This window comes from Poromitra crassiceps (assembly GCF_964638095.1).
Source record: "Poromitra crassiceps genome assembly, chromosome: 26".
In the NCBI taxonomy this organism is placed as follows: Eukaryota; Metazoa; Chordata; class Actinopteri; order Beryciformes; family Melamphaidae; genus Poromitra; species Poromitra crassiceps.
In genome coordinates this window covers 5,491,659-5,511,776 of record NC_139640.1, presented here as the reverse complement: position 1 = coordinate 5,511,776, position 20,118 = coordinate 5,491,659, and the positions used below count along the sequence as shown (strand labels likewise).

General features: G+C 42.0%; 1 protein-coding gene across 1 annotated transcript; it reads right to left on the bottom strand.

Moving 5' to 3' along the window:
* Positions 1–307: 307 nt before the first annotated feature.
* On the bottom strand, positions 308–14,893 carry nod1 (nucleotide-binding oligomerization domain containing 1; the record flags this gene model as incomplete). The annotated part of the gene is made up of 12 exons (XM_083661225.1): positions 14,754–14,893; positions 13,516–13,712; positions 13,179–13,353; positions 10,161–11,976; positions 9,311–9,394; positions 6,119–6,202; positions 5,931–6,014; positions 4,523–4,606; positions 4,362–4,445; positions 4,157–4,240; positions 1,674–1,757; positions 308–380 (listed from the first exon to the last, which is right to left on the bottom strand). The coding sequence occupies exons 2-12, from the start codon at positions 13,690–13,692 to the stop codon at positions 308–310; spliced, it is 2,829 nt and encodes a 942-aa protein (XP_083517351.1). The 5' UTR covers positions 13,693–13,712; positions 14,754–14,893.
* Positions 14,894–20,118: the final 5,225 nt, after the last annotated feature.

Sequence of the window (20,118 nt, the reverse complement as noted above, 5' to 3'; positions counted from 1 at the left end):
AGGAATATAAATCGATGCAATATCGATTAATCGTTACACCCCTAACGCATAATACCTTATGCAAATATGCCAATACCAATACAGCGCACACACATTACACACATTACACACGTTACACACATGCCTCCCTCCTCACACATATTACACACGTTACACACCTGCCTCCCTCTCACACACACACACACACACACACACACACACACACACACACACACACACACACACACACACACACACACACACACACACACACACACACACACATTACACACGTTACACACATGCCTCCCTCTCACACACTGCCTACTCAGTGAAACCGCAGCCTTTTCTCTGCCAAGAACAGTTCCTGTTCCTCTTCAGAGAGTTGGTTTCCTTTCACACTGTGGGAACAGGATCAGGCACCACTGTAAATACATTTGGAAGTGGCTCTGATGGCATGGGGGGGTTTGGCTACTACTCTAATTACTGGCTAGTTCAGCGAATAATTATTGGTGAATTAATAAATGTAATTATATATTAGCAATACATTAGCAAATATTTCTTGGCAACATGCTTGTCTTATGTGCAAAAGGTAAGCATCTATATTCTAGCTGAAAAAGCTCAAATAAACAAAAGCAAATAAAACAGCAAAGGACTAGGGTTAGGCTGGTAAACATACAGCACATGCATCTATATTCTGCCTGAGGTTTGTGTTGTTTGTGAATGTGCCCCTCTGTAAAGGCTCATCGCGGTTAGAGATTGGAACCAGGACAATATGTTTAGCTCAACAAAATGTCTACCTCAATATGTTTACCTCAACAAAATGCCTACCTCAATATGTTTAGCTCAACAAAATGTCTACCTCAATATGTTTAGCTCAACAAAATGTCTACCTCAATATGTTTAGCTCAACAAAATGTCTACCTCAATATGTTTAGCTCAACAAAATGTCTACCTCAATATGTTTAGCTCAACAAAATATCTACCTCAATATGTTTAGCTCAACAAAATGTCTACCTCAATATGTTTAGCTCAACAAAATGTCTACCTCAATATGTTTAGCTCAACAAAATGTCTACCTCAATATGTTTAGCTCAACAAAATGTCTACCTCAACATGTTTAGCTCAACAAAATGTCTACCTCAACATGGTTAGCTCAACAAAATGTCTACCTCAATATGTTTAGCTCAACAAAATGTCTACCTCAATATGTTTAGCTCAACAAAATGTCTACCTCAATATGTTTAGCTCAACAAAATGTCTACCTCAATATGTTTAGCTCAACAAAATGTCTACCTCAATATGTTTAGCTCAACAAAATGTCTACCTCAATATGTTTAGCTCAACAAAATGTCTACCTCAATATGTTTAGCTCAACAAAATGTCTACCTCAATATGTTTAGATCAACAAAATGTCTACCTCAATATGTTTAGCTCAACAAAATGTCTACCTCAATATGTTTAGCTCAACAAAATGTCTACCTCAATATGTTTAGCTCAACAAAAATGTCTACCTCAATATGTTTAGCTCAACAAAATGTCTACCTCAATATGTTTAGATCAACAAAATGTCTACCTCAATATGTTTAGCTCAACAAAAATGTCTACCTCAATATGTTTAGCTCAACAAAATGTCTACCTCAACATGGTTAGCTCAACTAGGGCTAGTTAGAGAGGATATACTTGTCCCTCACCAGATCTCTTTGAGTGCTGTATTGTGAGAAAGGGCCTCAGACAGGTGTTTCATGCCAACCACAGTGATCTGGTTACTGATCAACCTGCGGACAAACAAAGTAAGGCCGATGCTGACAGTACATGTCAGACCAGGGTATTCAACTACATGGCAGGTCTGATCTAGAGTTGAATCATCTGAAGAGACTGGTGGGGCAGGCAGTCAGTACATTTACATGACACTTAAAGGAACACTCTGCCCATTTTCAACCAGCTTTGTATCATTAGAACATCAGTATATATCAGAAAACTGTAAACTGTTTTGAAGTCTGTCGTTTAATTTGACAGTTATTGAGTGTTAAAGTGTGGACCAGTGACATCACTGGTCCACACTAACTCAAATTAATAACTCATTAACTCAAATCAACTCTCAATAACTGTCAAACTAGATGAATGATGAATAGTTTGGTCCACACTTTAACACTCAATAACTGTCAAATTAAATGACAGACTTCAAAACCGTTTACAGTTTTCTGATATACTACTGATGCTCTAATGATACAAAGCTGGTTGAAAATGGGCGGAGTGTTCCTTTAAGAAAATCTAATTATTGCGTTAGTCCGCCTAAACCCAAACTTTTGAAATACATGTAAACATGTTAGCTCGACTGAAATCGAAGTTATAAAAGTCCGACTAACACACCCAGATAATGCGATTGGGAGTCGATTTACTGCTGCATGTACAGGGGCAGTCGGACTGGAACTGGACGAGGCGATCAGCGCATGCGCTAACGTTCTTTGACCCGTTAGTCGAATAGTGTGTAAAACTTATGTTTTAGCGGCCAGGAAGCGATTAGCTAAAGCTAAATGTGAAGTTTGTTGATGTAATAGCTAAATCTGTGTCTAGAAAAAAAAAAAAAAAATTGAATATCTTAGTTTCAACTGTATTGAGCTCACATGACAAGGGGCAACTTTGTGTTACGTGACCATCCCTGCGTTTGAACGGTTTATCAGCGCTCTCTCTCTCCACATAAACTCAACCTCGCTCGACCACATAAACACAGAACACAGCAAAACAATGTCCTATCACTAAAATACACACAGGGCGCAGCGTCTCACAACATAAACACACTGCCACACTATTATATGGGCCAGAAGTGATCGTTTTGAGGGGAAACGTTTGTATAATTATATATTTTTTTAATGAAATAGCTGCATTATTAACAGACTTGCTGCTACCAGTTGTTAGAATTGGTGGAGCCTGCGGGGAAAGAGTGCATATCGCCAGGTATCGTAGTGGAGGGAACATGATTCCATCAAAAAATCGATTTCGCACCCGTGCTTGTATACTGGGATAAGGACAGTAGTCAGAGTAAATAGCCTAATCAAGCTATAACCATAGCTTGACTTAACTGTGCATGTAAATGTACTGACTGAATGTACACAAACACAAACACATACAATAATACAGTATATGCATGCATGGTGGCCTTACCACAGGTGGGATAGTTACAGTATATGCATGCATGGTGGCCTAACCACAGGTGGGATAGTTACAGTATATGCATGCATGGTGGCCTTACCACAGGTGGGATAGTTACAGTATATGCATGCATGGTGGCCTCACCACAGGTGGGATAGTTACAGTATATGCATGCATGGTGGCCTCACCACAGGTGGGATAGTTACAGTATATGCATGCATGGTGGCCTAACCACAGGTGGGATAGTTACAGTATATGCATGCATGGTGGCCTCACCACAGGTGGGATAGTTACAGTATATGCATGCATGGTGGCCTAACCACAGGTGGGATAGTTACGGTATATGCATGCATGGTGGCCTTAACACAGGTGGGATAGTTACAGTATATGCATGCATGGTGGCCTAACCACAGGTGGGATAGTTACAGTATATGCATGCATGGTGGCCTTACCACAGGTGGGATAGTTACAGTATATGCATGCATGGTGGCCTTACCACAGGTGGGATAGTTACAGTATATGCATGCATGGTGGCGTCACCACAGGTGGGATAGTTACAGTATATGCATGCATGGTGGCCTTACCACAGGTGGGATAGTTACAGTATATGCATGCATGGTGGCCTTACCACAGGTGGAATAGTTACAGTATATGCATGCATGGTGGCCTTACCACAGGTGGGATAGTTACAGTATATGCATGCATGGTGGCCTCACCACAGGTGGGATAGTTACAGTATATGCATGCATGGTGGCCTTACCACAGGTGGGATAGTTACAGTATATGCATGCATGGTGGCCTTACCACAGGTGGAATAGTTACAGTATATGCATGCATGGTGGCCTTACCACAGGTGGGATAGTTACAGTATATGCATGCATGGTGGCCTCACCACAGGTGGGATAGTTACAGTATATGCATGCATGGTGGCCTCACCACAGGTGGGATAGTTACAGTATATGCATACATGGTGGCCTCACCACAGGTGGGATAGTTACAGTATATGCATGCATGGTGGCCTTACCACAGGTGGGATAGTCCCGTGTTCGCTCTGATCAATTCAGCCAAGTGTGGAGCCACATCATCGGACAACTCATTCTGCACCAACCTGTAACGGCAAATAAAGGAGTTGCTGCGCTGCACTGCTCTACATACAGTAGCCTAGTCCTATTTGAACAAAATCACTTGGAGATGAATGAGTGATGGTCCACTATGTGTCAAAAACCTACCAGAAGATCCTGAGGCAGCTATTCTCCTTCAGTGCTTCAGCCAAGCTCTTCCCGCCTTCTGACGTGATGCCGTTGGCTGAGAGACTATAAGAAAGAAATCACATGAGTAACTCCGGGTGATGATTTTTATTGGCTCAGTGACCAAGTTGCCTTCTTCTCACCTGAGGTTGGTAAGACTTGGATGGTTCCTCAAAGCTTCTGCGAATGCTTTTGCTCCCTCATCACCGATGGTGTTCCCCCACATTCTGCAAATAAGAACATTTAACCTTAACCTCAATCTGAAGTGCATCCGAATGTAGACATACAACTCCTGATGTGAAAGGGCACTCTGGGAAACTCTCGCCCTATATCAAATATAGATTTAGATCAGATGTGAAAGGGCAGTCTGGTAAACTCTTGCCCTACATCAAATATAGATTTAGATCTGATGTGAAAGGGCACTCTGGGAAACTCTCGCCCTATATCAAATATAGATTTAGATCTGATGTGAAAGGGCAGTCTGGTAAACTCTTGCCCTATATCAAATATAGATTTAGATCTGATGTGAAAGGGCACTCTGGTAAACTCTTACCCTACATCAAATATAGATTTGATGTATATGCAGATCTAAATATAGATTTAGATCTGATGTGAAAGGGCATTCTGGTAAACTCTTGCCCTATATCAAATATAGATTTAGATCTGATGTGAAAGGGCACTCTGGTAAACTCTTACCCTATATCAAATATAGATTTAGATCTGATGTGAAAGGGCACTCTGGTAAACTCTTACCCTATATCAAATATAGATTTAGATCTGATGTGAAAGGGCACTCTGGTAAACTCTTACCCTATATCAAATATAGATTTAGATCTGATGTGAAAGGGCATTCTGGTAAACTCTTACCCTATATCAAATATAGATTTAGATCTGATGTGAAAGGGCACTCTGGTAAACTCTTACCCTATATCAAATATAGATTTAGATCTGATGTGAAAGGGCATTCTGGTAAACTCTTGCCCTATATCAAATATAGATTTAGATCTGATGTGAAAGGGCATTCTGGTAAACTCTTGCCCTATATCAAATATAGATTTAGATCTGATGTGAAAGGGCACTCTGGTAAACTCTTACCCTATATCAAATATAGATTTAGATCTGATGTGAAAGGGCACTCTGGTAAACTCTTACCCTACATCAAATATAGATTTATATCTGATTTGAAAGGGCACTCTGGTAAACTCTTGCCCTATATCAAATATAGATTTAGATCTGATGTGAAAGGGCAATCTGGTAAACTCTTGCCCCACATCAAATATAGATTTAGATCTGATTTGAAAGGGCACTCTGGTAAACTCTTACCCTACATCAAATATAGATTTACATCTGATTTGAAAGGGCACTCTGGTAAACTCTTGCCCTATATCAAATATAGATTTAGATCTGATGTGAAAGGGCACTCTGGTAAACTCTTGCCCTATATCAAATATAGATTTAGATCTGATGTGAAAGGGCACTCTGGTAAACTCTTACCCTATATCAAATATAGATTTAGATCTGATGTGAAAGGGCGTTCTGGGAAACTCTTACCCCACATCAAATATAGATTTGCTCTTCTGAATGGCACTGGCCAAATACTTCCCACCAAGAGATGTGATCTTGTTGCTGCCAATCCTGAGGACAAAGGAGTAGTGCCAATATTAATTCAAAATAGATTAAACCAAAAAAAAAAAAAAAAAATTGAGGCAACTTTGTGCAAGTTAGAATTGGTAGCATACTTCACCATTCGCAACTTTGGGCATTCCTCAATTATCTGAGCAACTAGTTTGGCTCCAACATCTGTGATGTTATTTTTATAAAGCCTGAGGAGAGAAACAGTTAAAGACACATTAATCTATGAACTGTATTGACCTCTATTGGTGACCAGTAAGAAGTGCAACATCAATAGACCATTGCTCCCTTACACAAATCTGTGGCACAACCCCCACTCCTCCAACTCTTGATTCAATTGAACTACAGTGGCCTATAATGGACAAACTCTAGTCACCTTTTCACAATACAGACAATAGCTAATTATTAGGGCTGTGGCGATTCACTTATCTCCCGATTCGATACTATCACGATTCTTGGGTGCCGATTCGATTTATATTGTGATTCTTAAGTATTGCGATTCTACGATTATTGCGATTCGATATTACGATTTTTGTTTCTTTTTTTCTTTTTTCAGTTTGTTTGCTTTTTTACACTAGATTAGAACATGGGAAAAGTTGAATCATACACTAGAGACTGTATATTATATATCATGAGTAGGGCTGGGCGATATAGTTAAAAACAGGGGCGGACTGGGATCATAATTCAGGCCGGGCATTAGATACCAAGCAGGCCAGGCCAATATGGGCCGCCGCGCGTGAAATTTGGGCCGTTTGAAGCCCAATTTGGGCCGTTTGAAGCCAGATTTGGGCCGTTTGAAGTCCAATTTTACAATGAGATGCACCCACTTTAACCCTGAAGTGTAATTATTACTTCAGACTAACTAATAAAGTAATAAAACCACTAGTTTTTTTTTGTGATTATCGATTCTGGAATAAAAGATCGATTCAAAAAATCGTGACATTAAAAATCGCGATACTTAGGTGAATCGATTTTTTCCAACACCCCTACTAATTATAGCGTAGTGAAGAGGTAATGTCCGCCTTGTCTAATACAGGACAAATAATAATACTTGTCTTTTTTTCTTTTTTTAACTGTATCACCATAGAGTACTGCAGGAATGAGTCTAGAAGTAGCACTTGATTTAAAAGGCAATAGGATTTGTGTATGGGGTTTCGGTTAAATACATGAAATACAGTCTATGGTTAACAACATTTTATGAAACAGCAAAGTTTGTGTTCAGCAAGATGATCTTCACAAACGAGGACCACTTTTATGACTTTTTAAGCGTAAATGTGTTTTTTAAATGAGATTTTCAGAAAACGTTTCAAAAGTCATAAAAGTGTTTGATAAAAGTCCTCGTTGGTATAGATTATCTTGCTGAACACAAACTTCGCTTTCATAAACTTTTGTTAACCAGACCTATATTTCATGCATTTAACCAAAATCCCCATACAAAAATCCCATTGCGTACGGACCACAGGGGAGGGACTTCCCGTACGGACCACAGGGGAGGGACTTCCGGGCAAGTACAAAAATTCATCATCCCTGCGGTGCTCTATTGCCACAATTGAGAAGAGTTTTTGTACCGTTTTCAAAGCCAGACATCACAACAAAATGACCGTACTATTTTTGAATCATTGGTATTGATCAACAACACTACCACTCCCCACATAAGCAATATAGCATGAGAGCCAGTGTGTTGTGGCGAATATATCCCGCTGATAAGCTGTTATCCCACGAGGCCGCAGGCCGAGTGGGCACACGCAGCTCGAGTGCTATATTGCTTTTATAAAACGGTTTCCAAGTATAATAATATAATAATAATAATAATACTATAAGTCCGACTGGCATGGTATTCTGATAGAGTCAGTTGAAACACTACTGTAAGGCGGGACCGCAAGAACGTGCGGGTGATTTGATTGGATCGTTCTGGAGACTGAAGTTGACATTGGCCAATCCTGGCGCTTGCTGAGAAGCTGAGAGCTTTCTGGAAAGCCGACAGGCAGCTCGAGCGCAGCGCTGCATTCTCAGCGCTTGCTGAGAAGCTGAGTGCTTTCTGCAAAGCCCGACACCAACTAACGTTACGGGGTTAAATGCGGGGTTAAATGCGGGGTTAACAGCCTTTTTTTTGCAAAGAAGACATTAGCCCGCATCTATTCTTGTACAAAACATAATTTTCTGCGAAGTATTAGTAAAGTTATAAGCGAAGATCGATTCACAAGGTTCTGACAGCTGTCTCCGCCATTTGTTTTTTTTGAGGTAACCAAAGGCTTTTAGTAAGAGAGTTGCCATGGCAACCAATAACCCATGGCCATGGGTTATTGGACTCGGTTACTGGATTTATACAATGGCTGTGAACCAATCAGATTGCTTGATTTGAGAGAGCCGTTTTATAAATTATGATAATTTTGTGCAATAATTGTTGGATCAAACTTTCAAAAGATATATGCCGTGCAAAACCTCTGATTACCAATTTTACATGCAGATCCAGCCTTTTTGATAACATGAAAAAACAACACTGAAAGTATTGAATGAAAAAAAAATGCAATACGGAGATCAGAGCATTTCAAAAACAGACTTATTCAAGGTTAACATAATACTGAATACGATAATACTGAATAATGCAAGCTTAGGGGCCCTTTACACGAGGACAGTTTCTGGAAGAAACGACACAATAGCGTTTCCTTCACACCTTTTCCTTCACACCTTCTCCCTGTTTACATGAGCGCTGTTGAATTTTTAAAACGCCGTAATGTACATGCCAGGTCGCTAGGTGGCAGTGTGATGGTCAACGGGGCGTTGCTCGTCGCTCCACAACTTGGAGAGTGCCGGGTCAGCCTATAAATACTTCCGCAACTTCCTTTTAAAACACTTCTCTCACAGCAGCGGTAAACTTTGAACAGAATTACAGCCATGGGCGAAAGCAAAAAGCTAAGATCAACGAGAGCACAACCGTAAGATCCATGTCTGCTTCTCTCTTCCTGTTGTTTTCCTGACTGATGTTGTGGAACTCGCGCACGGCTGCGATGACGTAATCTCGTGTGTCGCGTGTGTCACGTGTGCAGGCACGTCAGAGTTCCTGAAATGAGCCGTGTCAAAGCGATTACATGGAGCGCTCAGCGGGGAGCGTCACCAAGAATTCCACTCTGGAGGGTGGTTTCAAAATGTGTCGTTTCCTAAGCGCAAATTCGCCGCCGTCTAAAAGGGAGGCACGGACGATAAAATAATTCCCCGTCACCATAGGAAACCGTCCTCGTGTAAAGTGCCCCTTATTCAGCTTTATGTATGCTGGAACCATGTTGGACATGTTTACTCACCCCAGGGTCTCCACCACTTTGTACTTACACAGCTCCTCTGCCAGCACCTCAACGCTGCTGTCAGAAAGCTGATTCACACTCAACCTGGAAGAAATAGTTTAAAGATAATACACACAGTGAGTCTGATGTATCAGTTAATATCCTTCATCAGTGAAAAACAAATTTAGAAAAGGTTTTTGTGTTTCAACTTCTGGTGTGAAATTATGGAACCGTTTGAGTGAGGAACTGAAGCAATGTCCAAACAAAAACCAGTTTAAAATATTGTACAAAAATATGATTTTCACAAGGTACAAGGAGGAGAGGAATGCAGGAGTGTTACACTGATTTTCACATGGTGGTGGTGGTGGTGTTAGATTACATGTTTTATGTATGTATGTATGTCTGTCTGACTATATGTTTATATGTATGAATAACTACATTTAAAAGAATTGATAACTATATAGTTACGTTATTGAATACTATGTATGGGATAGTGTATATATGACAACAATTATTGTCATATATATACATAATATGTTATGTATTACTATATGACTAGTGTTTTATGTATGTATGTGTATGTGTACAGTATGTGTATGTGTGTGTGTGTGTGTATGTATATACATATACAAGTATATATATAATAATGTAGTATTGTGGAAAAGGGGTGGGAGTTAATAAGTTATACTTCTTCTCACTCCTTTTCGAATATGTCTACATTTATTACCCCTTCATCTTGATTTCATAATACTATTTCAATCGACTTGTTAACCGTGTCATTTTGAAGGCCCCGTATATTGTCTCTGTTTTGTTTACATACATTACATATTCAAAATAAACATGACAAACAAGATGAGGACATGTCTTGTACCTGACCACCGTCATCTTACAGAAGGACGGCCGCAGCTGCTTGACCCCGTAGTCGCCGATGTTGTTGTTGTCCATGTCGACTCCCAGCAGGTTCTGACGATGCTGCAGCACAAAGTTCAGGGCGGTGCAGTCGCCCGAGTACACGTTACAGTAGCCCAGCTTAATGAACTTGGCCGTGATGCCCTTCGCCGTCAACCGGGCCACGTCGTTGCTTCCCATCTCAAAGATGCACCTCAGCATCCACAGGAAGTTGGGCAGGACGTGAACCTTCATGCCGTCGTCGCTCTTGTACGGGGGGAGGCCGCGGATGTGGGACTTCACACTGCTGGAGAGGTAGGATTTGAGGGTGGCCTGTTTGTTCTTCAGCAGCAACGGAGATACCAGATGCTGCATCAAGCCGGTGTGGGCCTTGGAGAGCAGTCCGCACACGAAAAGATTTGCAAACTGAAGGTGCTCGTTGGTTTTGAACGAGTCCTTTCCGGCGCTGGGCTTTGAAGACCCGCTGATGCAGGAGACACAAGGCAGACAAAATCTCTCTCTTCTCCGACTGCATTCTGTGAAGAACCTGAGGACGGAGCTCACGGCGGCCTGGTCGTCCAACACGAGAGAAAATGCAGCCAAGAAAGACTGCAGGGTGAGGTGGAGGAACTCAAAGGTGGCAGGGCTTCCACACGCATCGTAGTGGCTGACGGGTCGGAGAAAGCCCACAAGCAGGTCCTCCTCTGTCAGGCCGCAAGCAGTGATCTCCTCTTGGTTGAAGATAAACCCGCCTCTCTCCACACCCTGAAGGGCCAGCTTGGCGAAGGCTGCCAGGGGTTTCAGTCCTGCTTTGAATGTCTCCGAGGTGCACCTAGTGCTTCTCTTCAGCAAACCCGGTGGAGGCAAGGCCGAAGAGCTGAGGCAAACCTCGGACAACAGGAGGAAAACGTCTGTGAGTGTGACACAGGTTTCGGGCAGCTCGAAAGAATCGTGCATGGTGTGCAGGTGCCTGAAGCTCTTGAACACAATCCAGCAGAAGAGCGGGGTGGAGCAGAGGCCACAGAGGTGGGGGCTAGCCTCCAGCTGAACTGACACCAGGTCTCGGTGCTCCTGCTCCTTGAAGTGCAGACCAGTGTAGGTCTTCAGGTGAGCCGGAGAGAACCCTCGGAGGGCCACCTTCTTTCTGATCACCCTGCTCTGGATCTCGGTCCCTGCGCGGGCCGTCAGCACCTTCTGGGAACCCTTGAGAAGTTTCCCACAGAGCAGGTTGATGAGCAGCAGGAGGGGATGCGCCCTCTCCTCTGGTGAGACGACCTCGGGTACATTCAACAGGCACAGATCCCCCTGGATCTCATCGTAGCCGTCAAACGTAAAAAGAGCCTTCTCCGGGAAGCGTACGATGTAATTAAACACCTCGCCGTCCGGATCTTGGTCCGGGTAGCAGTTGTGCTTGAAGAGCAGGTCTCTGAGGGAGATCTTGTCCGTCTCCTTGAAGGTGCTGAACATCCGGCAGCGGAAGCTGAAGAAGAACATGGCGTCCGTCTTAAGCTCCCTCTTGGACCAAAGGTTCTGGAGCTTCTGCAGGAGGATGGACTTGCCCACACCGGCGTCCCCCATGACATAGATTGTCTCCGCTTCGGGATTGAACACCCCCTGTTCCCCTAGCAGCTCGTCCAGACTCCCCAGGAAGCCAAGGCTCTCGTTGCGGTCATTGAACATCTCCATCATTGTGTCAGTGTAGAAGTCGTCCAGCAGAGTTTCCTCACGCTGACCATAGGACATGATGAAGTGTGTGTCCCGGCCCGTCTCGTGCCTCAACTTCTCACAGTACCTGCTGACTGAAGGGAGGCAAACCAGTAAGTTAGTACATACATAAACCCTTTCCTGACAGCATTAGGATTACCAGGGGGTCTTCTTTTTTTTCTTACTTCAGGACCACAGACATTTTAGCCCATACAGATCAAACATCAGCGATTTCTTCCGGCTACCGGCTAAATCTTACAGCTGAAACCTACTGTATTTTAACATAAAACTTGTGATGTCCTGGGTAATTTTAATCCCATCCGGATCAACAGCTGGTTTTTAATGCAATGTCAAACTTGCGCACATGCAAGTTTGACATTGCCTAGTAGATGCCTAGATGCCTAGGCAAGATGCCTAGTAGATTATAAGCGCACAAATAGACAAATCATCATCATCATCATTATCAATGGAGCAAGTGGGCTTTGTCTGTCTGTTTGTTTGTTTCAATTTTTGTCCCACTGATGTCGTCACAATGTCTATGTCTATGACATCATCGGGGACATCATTATTAACTAAAATCATCTTATGACATCACTGATAATGTCATAGGCACTGATGATGTCATAGTTTGTGACATCATCGAGCTGCGTATGCGAGCTGCAGGGCCAGCTCGGTGAGCTGCAAGGCGGGCGAGCCTAGGAATCACAGTGCACGTAGCGCGCAAGATGCCTAGTAGATTATAAGCGCACAAATAGAATATGAAATAAGCAAATAATAGGAAGAAATTAAACACCGTTTGGTGACAAGAATAGTGCATCAGACTTCAGGAGCTGCTGTGCCTGGCATTATATGGGGCCACTTGAAGAGAGTTGAACCAGTTTTTCTACTGTGGGTGATGTTGTGTCGTGGTCCTGGATTACCATAACCTGACGCTGCCAGATGGATGTAGGTTGGTTCACATTTTGTTTCACAACCTATTGTGAATTTGTGGAACAATGCCGCCCCCATCTGGTGGAGTCAGGTTAGGATTACCACGATTGCCAATAAAAACAGACCTCACCTAGTAGCACTAATGCCATCTGGAGAGGTCTATTGTCTATAACTAAACATGAGAATCAATTAAAAATATATATTCCCAGATTGTGTGTGTGTGTGTGTGTGTGTGTGTGTGTGTGTGTGTGTGTGTGTGTGTGTGTGTGTGTGTGTGTGTTTTAATATAATATAATTATTATTTAGCCAAACTTCCTTAAATTAAATCTATTGAGAAAAATAGTCACTGGCTGGCGGAGATACTTACTGGGATCCGTGTTAACCACTTTCAGTGCCTGTACGGAATCTCTTGGGTGGTAGTTGATCTCTTCCAGCCATGGCTGGAGATCTATATATGCATCGCACACTTTATGTAGGATGTAAATAAAGTATTCACAGGCCTCCTCCCCTTTGCATTGGACCAGCTCCAAGATCTTGCGTACCTACAAAATGAATCATCGTGAAAATAAAATTATAGTGTTTCTGTTGTAATCTCACAAACAATCATTTGACTTTACTGTTATCTGGGATTTTTTTTTTTTCATCAGAGAATTTCACCACAGGATATGACACAATTGACTCAAAGAAGGACATTGCGTTGCTACCTGATCTGCCTTGGTGATGGTGCGCGCTACAATCTCCACATCTTCTCCACAGAGGAAGCCACTGGCTGACAGGTTGTCCAGGATGCACTGGATGCTCTTCACCCGAGACACCAGCAACTCTCGGTGGTATGTGAGGATGAGGAGGCTGCACACGTTATCTTCCTCTCTCTGACCCATATTTACGGCAGGGCAGTCACCTTTAAAAATTAATAATAATAATTATTATAATAATAACAACAACAACAATAAACTCTGTCAATTTATTGCGCCTTGCTTATAGTATGCACCTCGATCTCGAACTTGATTTTCTGGTAAATTCGGCATAACGTTACCAGTGATCCAACAAGTGACACTTTATTTTGAAACTTTTGGATTGAGTCACATTTATCGCCGCCCTCCACAGTGCATTTTGGTGGGAGAAGATTGTGGCACTGACAGGTGAATTCAGAAAGTTGACAGGTGAAAGTTGACAGGTGAATTCAGAAAGTTGACAGGTGAATTCAGAAAGTTGACAGGTGAATTCAGAAAGTTGACAGGTGAATTCAGAAAGTTGACAGGTGAATTCAGAAAGTTGAAATAATGAAATGACGGGTCGCTTGTTGTGGCGAACTGAAGAGTAGCTCGTGCCAGAGATAACCTAAAAGTGACACATTTTTCATATAACGTCATTACCAGTGTAGTGTTGGGGGTAACGCATTACAAAAGTAACATATTACATGTAATATATTACTTTTAGCAGTAACTCAGTAATATAACGTATTACTTATAGGATTTCAGTAATATTATACCAGTTACTTTGTCAAGTAACTCAAGTTACAAATTGAGTTACATTTGATTAAATCAAAGCACATAATAAAAAAAAAGATTGATTGATTTCCTAATCAAACTGTGTTTTTATGCAAATAACCACTATAGATGACAATAACAAAGGAAAAGAATAACATTTAGAATTTTGGATTGTTTACACTGACTTCAAGGCGGTTGACATTATTTTTCGGGATGGGCAGCGATGTCATTCTGCTGCTGCTGTTGTTTTGGTGAAAGTAATGCAAAAGTAGTGTAATAAGTAACAAGTTACTCTACAGAGAAAGTAATATTGTAAAGTAACTTATTACTTTCAAATGAAAGTAACTAGTAATATGTAGTATTACATTTTGAAAGTAACTTGCCCAACACTGGTCATTACTATGACGTCATTCTAACGTTAAACAGTATAACGGCAACACTTTTAACCCTACCAGTTGTGTTGAAAGCTCTCCAGGTGATCACCGCTGGAAGAAAAAACGATGAAACAGCGAGTCTCCTAATCCCTCAGGTTACTACTTTCTCTACAGAGTTAATCCCTCAGGTTACTACTTTCTCTACAGAGTTAATCCCTCAGGTTACTACTTTCTCTACAGAGTTAATCCCTCAGGTTACTACTTTCTCTACAGAGTTAATCCCTCAGGTTACTACTTTCTCTACAGAGTTAATCCCTCAGGTTACTACTTTCTCTACAGAGTTGACACATTCTGTCCGTTATGGGAAGTGAAAGAGCAGATGGTGGATGGGCGGTGTCACTTCTCGTCAGCATTTCGCAATTCTTCAGATGCTGCCTTCAAGTGCTGTCGGAAATAAAACTTTTACACACATGAACGATCCAACAAAACCCAAAAGTGTTCAAATGATTTGAGAAGGATCCAGGTACTCTTGGATCATTGGTTCAAATATTATATCTATCCTACTATAATTGGTGAGCTGTCAAAATTTCAAGACACCTTTCAGGGCTCTGGAATGAATCTGGTGAGGGGGAGGATCCGACAGTGATTACGTATTTTAGGCCTTCACACTCACATAGACATTGTGACATCATCAGTGATGATGACTCGAGTGAGTTTATAAATGGCTGAGGTTATAAATTGGACGACTCCTGCTCACAGCCCAACCAATCATCAAGCCTGAACCTGCGACAACACCCTGCACCGACTCGAGCCACTTCCAGACCACAAGAGGACAGCCGACCTGGACCAGGTCCCCGTTTGGTCCTGCCCGCACATGTGGAAGACCACAGAAAGTGACACAGGTGCACGAAGCATGTGGCGCGCTAAGTGCATGAGTTGTTGGCATGAGTTTGGCCACACCGTCCCAAAAAAGTGTGCCCGGGGACGCAGTGCGCCCACCCTAGAAACGAGTGCGTGAAATTTGTAGCCATAATGAAGGCAATTCTGTCTGTATGTCTGTCTGTATAGACGGTTTTAACTTGACAACAAAAACATTCTAAATTGAACCCCCGCTCACTTCCTGTTGCAGTGTTTGCTATGGACATAAAAGAAAAAAAAACATTCAAGTGCAGGACTGACCATTCCGTGAAAACCGTCTATACAGCTGAGCAGCGAAAACAAAAGTAACGATGTCAAGTGAATATTTCTGCAGTTTGCCGAATGCTGAGAAAAAGATAGTGCTGTGGGGTTGCGCTCTGGTGAAAACCGTCTATACGTTAGGGTGCATCAAAATACACATTTCCAGCATATTGATTTTTCTGAGTGCTAAAAGTGTTCCATTCCAGTCCATGTTGTTACAACACATGCAAAATATTTTTGCAATATGTGGTGATCTAGCGGTGGAACTGCACATCAGCTTTTACAGGTAAAGGGGGTAACCAGCATCCATTGAAGGGGACCAGGATCCAGCTCTCACAAGAGAGCTCGCCCTTTATAGCCTCTGTTCACACCTGGCGCTTAACAGAAGCACAGTTGAAGTTGAGCTGACGCTGAAGTTGAGCTTAACCGCTCACACAAGAAGCACTGTTTTCCTCAGCGCCTCGCTCGGCGCGCCTTGACCCCGCCCACAACTTCCATTGACTTCACGCCTGGCACTGGCAGCTTCACGCTTGGAAAATAGTACTGAATCCTGAACGATCGCTTGAGCGCGGCTTGAGCGTGGCACGTGCGCAGCTGTTGTGAACGGCATCGCCTGTTAACAAGGACGCCAAAATGAAACCTGTGGGTTCGGCGTAGGTTGAACATCCCATTAAGTGTGTTTACATGCACACAATAATCAGATAACTGAGAATAATCTGGTAATAATCTGATTTCCATGTTTACATTAGTGTCCTCTAGAGAGAGAGTGGCGTCAGCGGAGGACCAAAATGCGAGACTCATTAGCCAATGAACAGCCAGGAATGGGTCTCGCGCTACTTTTGCATGCTAAAATAAAGCTGATAATGTACAATTTGATTCAAGGAATGAAAACCCCTTTCAGAGTACAACACAAACTGTCTATTTTGCTGCAACTCGACAGTGCTGCTTTTTTTACTCAAGAGTTCCACTTTCTACTTCCTGGGAAAAAAATGGTCCATTGGCGTGAATGGAGATGTCGGAACTCTTCTATTATACGGCTCTGGTTTACATGCACTTTGGTCAATAGTGGGAACTCACCTCATAGTCATAGCGCCACCTACAGGCAACACAAAAAAATGGTTTATCTCGAGAACCATTCATGCGATCAACTTCAAACTTGGCAGGTCACAGGTGCCCCTGCTGGCGACGCAAGAAAGTGCAGTGTTGAATTTTATGCAATTCGACCAATTGGGTGGCAGCGACGGAAGCAGGGCGAGGATGGGGGGTGAAGAGTGGGACAGCATGATGTGTGAACTGTGAATGGAGGGAGGGGAGGGAGGGGAATGGGCACTGCTGCACTCATTCAAGTATTAAAGTCAAAATTGCTGCAGAAATGTATTCACCTTCTTGACTGATTATGTCTTACCTCATACCGAGCAGACAGGAACTACAATTAAATACAAAATCAACAACTAAAATCGTCCCATATGGATCACTTTGGACAAAATCTTTTTTTGTTTTATATATATATATATATCTTCCCCCCCTGATTTTTTATCGCATTTTTATCCCAAATTAGTGCTAATTTATATTGATCCTGGTTGCTGCTCCACCCTCTGCCGATCTGGGGAGAGCCGAAAACGGGCTCCATGCTTCCTCCGAGACATGGGCAGTTAGCCAGCCGCTTCTTTTCACCTGACAGGGGAAGCTTCACCGGTAGGACATAGCACGTGGGAGGATCACGCTATTCCAACCAGTTCCCCTCCCTCCGAACAGGCGCCCTTCACGACCAGAGGAGGCACCACATCAGCAACCAGGATATTGCATGTTTTGGTGAAGGGGTTCCTATATGAAGGAAACCCCTTCATATAGGCACGGGGAGAACATGCAAACTCCACACAGAAAGGCCCTTTTGACGACCCCACCCGGGCGGTGGGCACTCGAGGACATGCGGACGGGCACACATTCATTCCTTCAGCGTTCACAGCGTCCCAGGCAGTGTTGGGCAAGTTACTTTCAAAATGTAATATACTACATATTATTAGTTACTTTCATTTGAAAGTAATAAGTTACTTTACAATATTACTTTCTGTGTAGAGTAACTCGTTACTTGTTACACTACTTTTGCATTACTTTTACCAAAACAACAGCAGCAGCAGAATGACATCGCCGCCACGGAACCATCCCGAAAAATTATTTAAACCGGCTTGAAGTCAGTGTAAACAATCCAAAATTCTAAATGTTATTCTTTTCCTTTGTTATTGTCATCTATAGTGGTTATTTGCATAAAAACACACAGTTTGATTAGGAAATTATTGTATCTTTTTTAAATATGTGCTTTGATTTAATAAAATGTAACTCAATTTGTAACTTGAGTTACTTGACAAAGTAACTGGTATAATATTACTGAAATCCTATAAGTAATAAGTTATATTACTGAGTTACTGCTAAAAGTAATATATTACATGTAATATGTAACTTTTGTAATGAGTTACCCCCAACACTGGTCCCAGGTGGGAATCGAACCCAGGACCTTCGAGCTGTGAGGCGACAGCGCTTACCACTGCACCACCGTACCCCCCTCTTTGGATGAAATCTTATCAAATGTTTGGAACATGAACATGTTTGAAATCCGCTGTTCAATTGGCCACTGAGTTGACATTAGGGAAACAAATATACTGATAGCAGAAGTGATGTACTTCCTTATGTTACCATTTGGCATTCCATGCAAACCATTCTATGCTAATCATATAGGCTATTGTGTTTCTATTTCACTTTTAGTTGTCAGTTGCCACACTTTTTGTGCATGCTTATAAGTTGTCCTCTTGATGTTGAAGCTATAACTTCCACGTTGGCTAGAGTTTCCTATACATTTATACTGCTACCAAAGACGTGTAAATTATTGGACTATTAGCCTACATCTTTTGACTGGTATAATTATATCCATGCTTGACATTTTATCCTTTTCACTCTGCCCCCTGTAGCATAATGATGTGCCACCTGATTTCTAAAGCAAAACTTAAAAACTCTGGAAAAGCTTACGAGGAGACAGTGAAGGCAGCAGGACTCCTACCCTTCTGTTCCACCAGGCACCAGCAAAACAGGCATCAGTAAAAAATGGAACAAATAAAGAAACAACACAACTTTGCTCAAATATGGAACAGTGAAGTTATTGGAGTCAATGTGGCACCCAATGTAAATAATGTATTGCTGCTTTTTCATTTCAAAACTAAGAGTACACATTTGTTGTTGTTGTTGTCTTGTTGACAGAGACAGATTTTGTGATTCCATCATTTATTCAGTCAATCTCTACAAAGGGGTTGTAGCCTAATTCACTCCCCGAATGAATCTACAAAATAACGAGCATGAGGCAAAGACTGAGAAGATATAGTAGCCTATCATTTGGCTTAAAACATGTACTTAATATTTTGATCGAGATATACTTACGAAAAGTACAAGTAGTCCTTGCCTTATAGGCAGTGTTGGGGGTAACTCATTACAAAAGTAACATATTATGTAATATATTACTTTTAGCAGTAACTCACTAATATAACGTATTACTTATAGGATTTCAGTAATATTATACCAGTTACTTTGTCAAGTAACTCAAGTTACAAATTGAGTTACATTCTTTTTTTTAAATCAAAGGACATATTTAAATAAAGATAGAATCATTTCCTAATCAAACTGTGTGTTTTTATGCAAATAACCACTACAGATGACAATAACAAAGGAAAAGAATAACATTTAGAATTTTGGATTGTTTAAACTGACTTCAATGTGGTTGACATTATTTTTTGGGATGGTTCCAGGGCAGCGATGTCCTTCTGCTGCTGCTGTTGTTTTGGTGAAAGTAATGCAAAAGTAGTGTAATAAGTAACAAGTTACTCTCTACACAGACAGTAATATTGTAAAGTAACTTATTACTTTCAAATGAAAGTAACTAGTAGTATGTAGTATATTACATTTTTAAAGTAACTTGCCCAACACTGTTCAAGTTTGCAAGTCAAAGTATGGGTGGGACTGAACTTGACTGAACCATCTGATCTTTTATGTACAGAGATGTACAAACACACAGTCCAAACGTCCAAACCATAGACTGTAAAAATGGTCCAAACACAGCTCCAGACAGCGCTGAGGGCTTATTGGCCCTTAACGGCTCCTGTAAGACAGAGCTGAGGGGCGACGCCCTCCTCCCTCCTAACCTCGCGTCACCAGGCTCTTCTCGGCTCCTCCCCCCTCCCTCGACAGACAGACACGTCACTGAGGTCAGAACTGGAGGAAA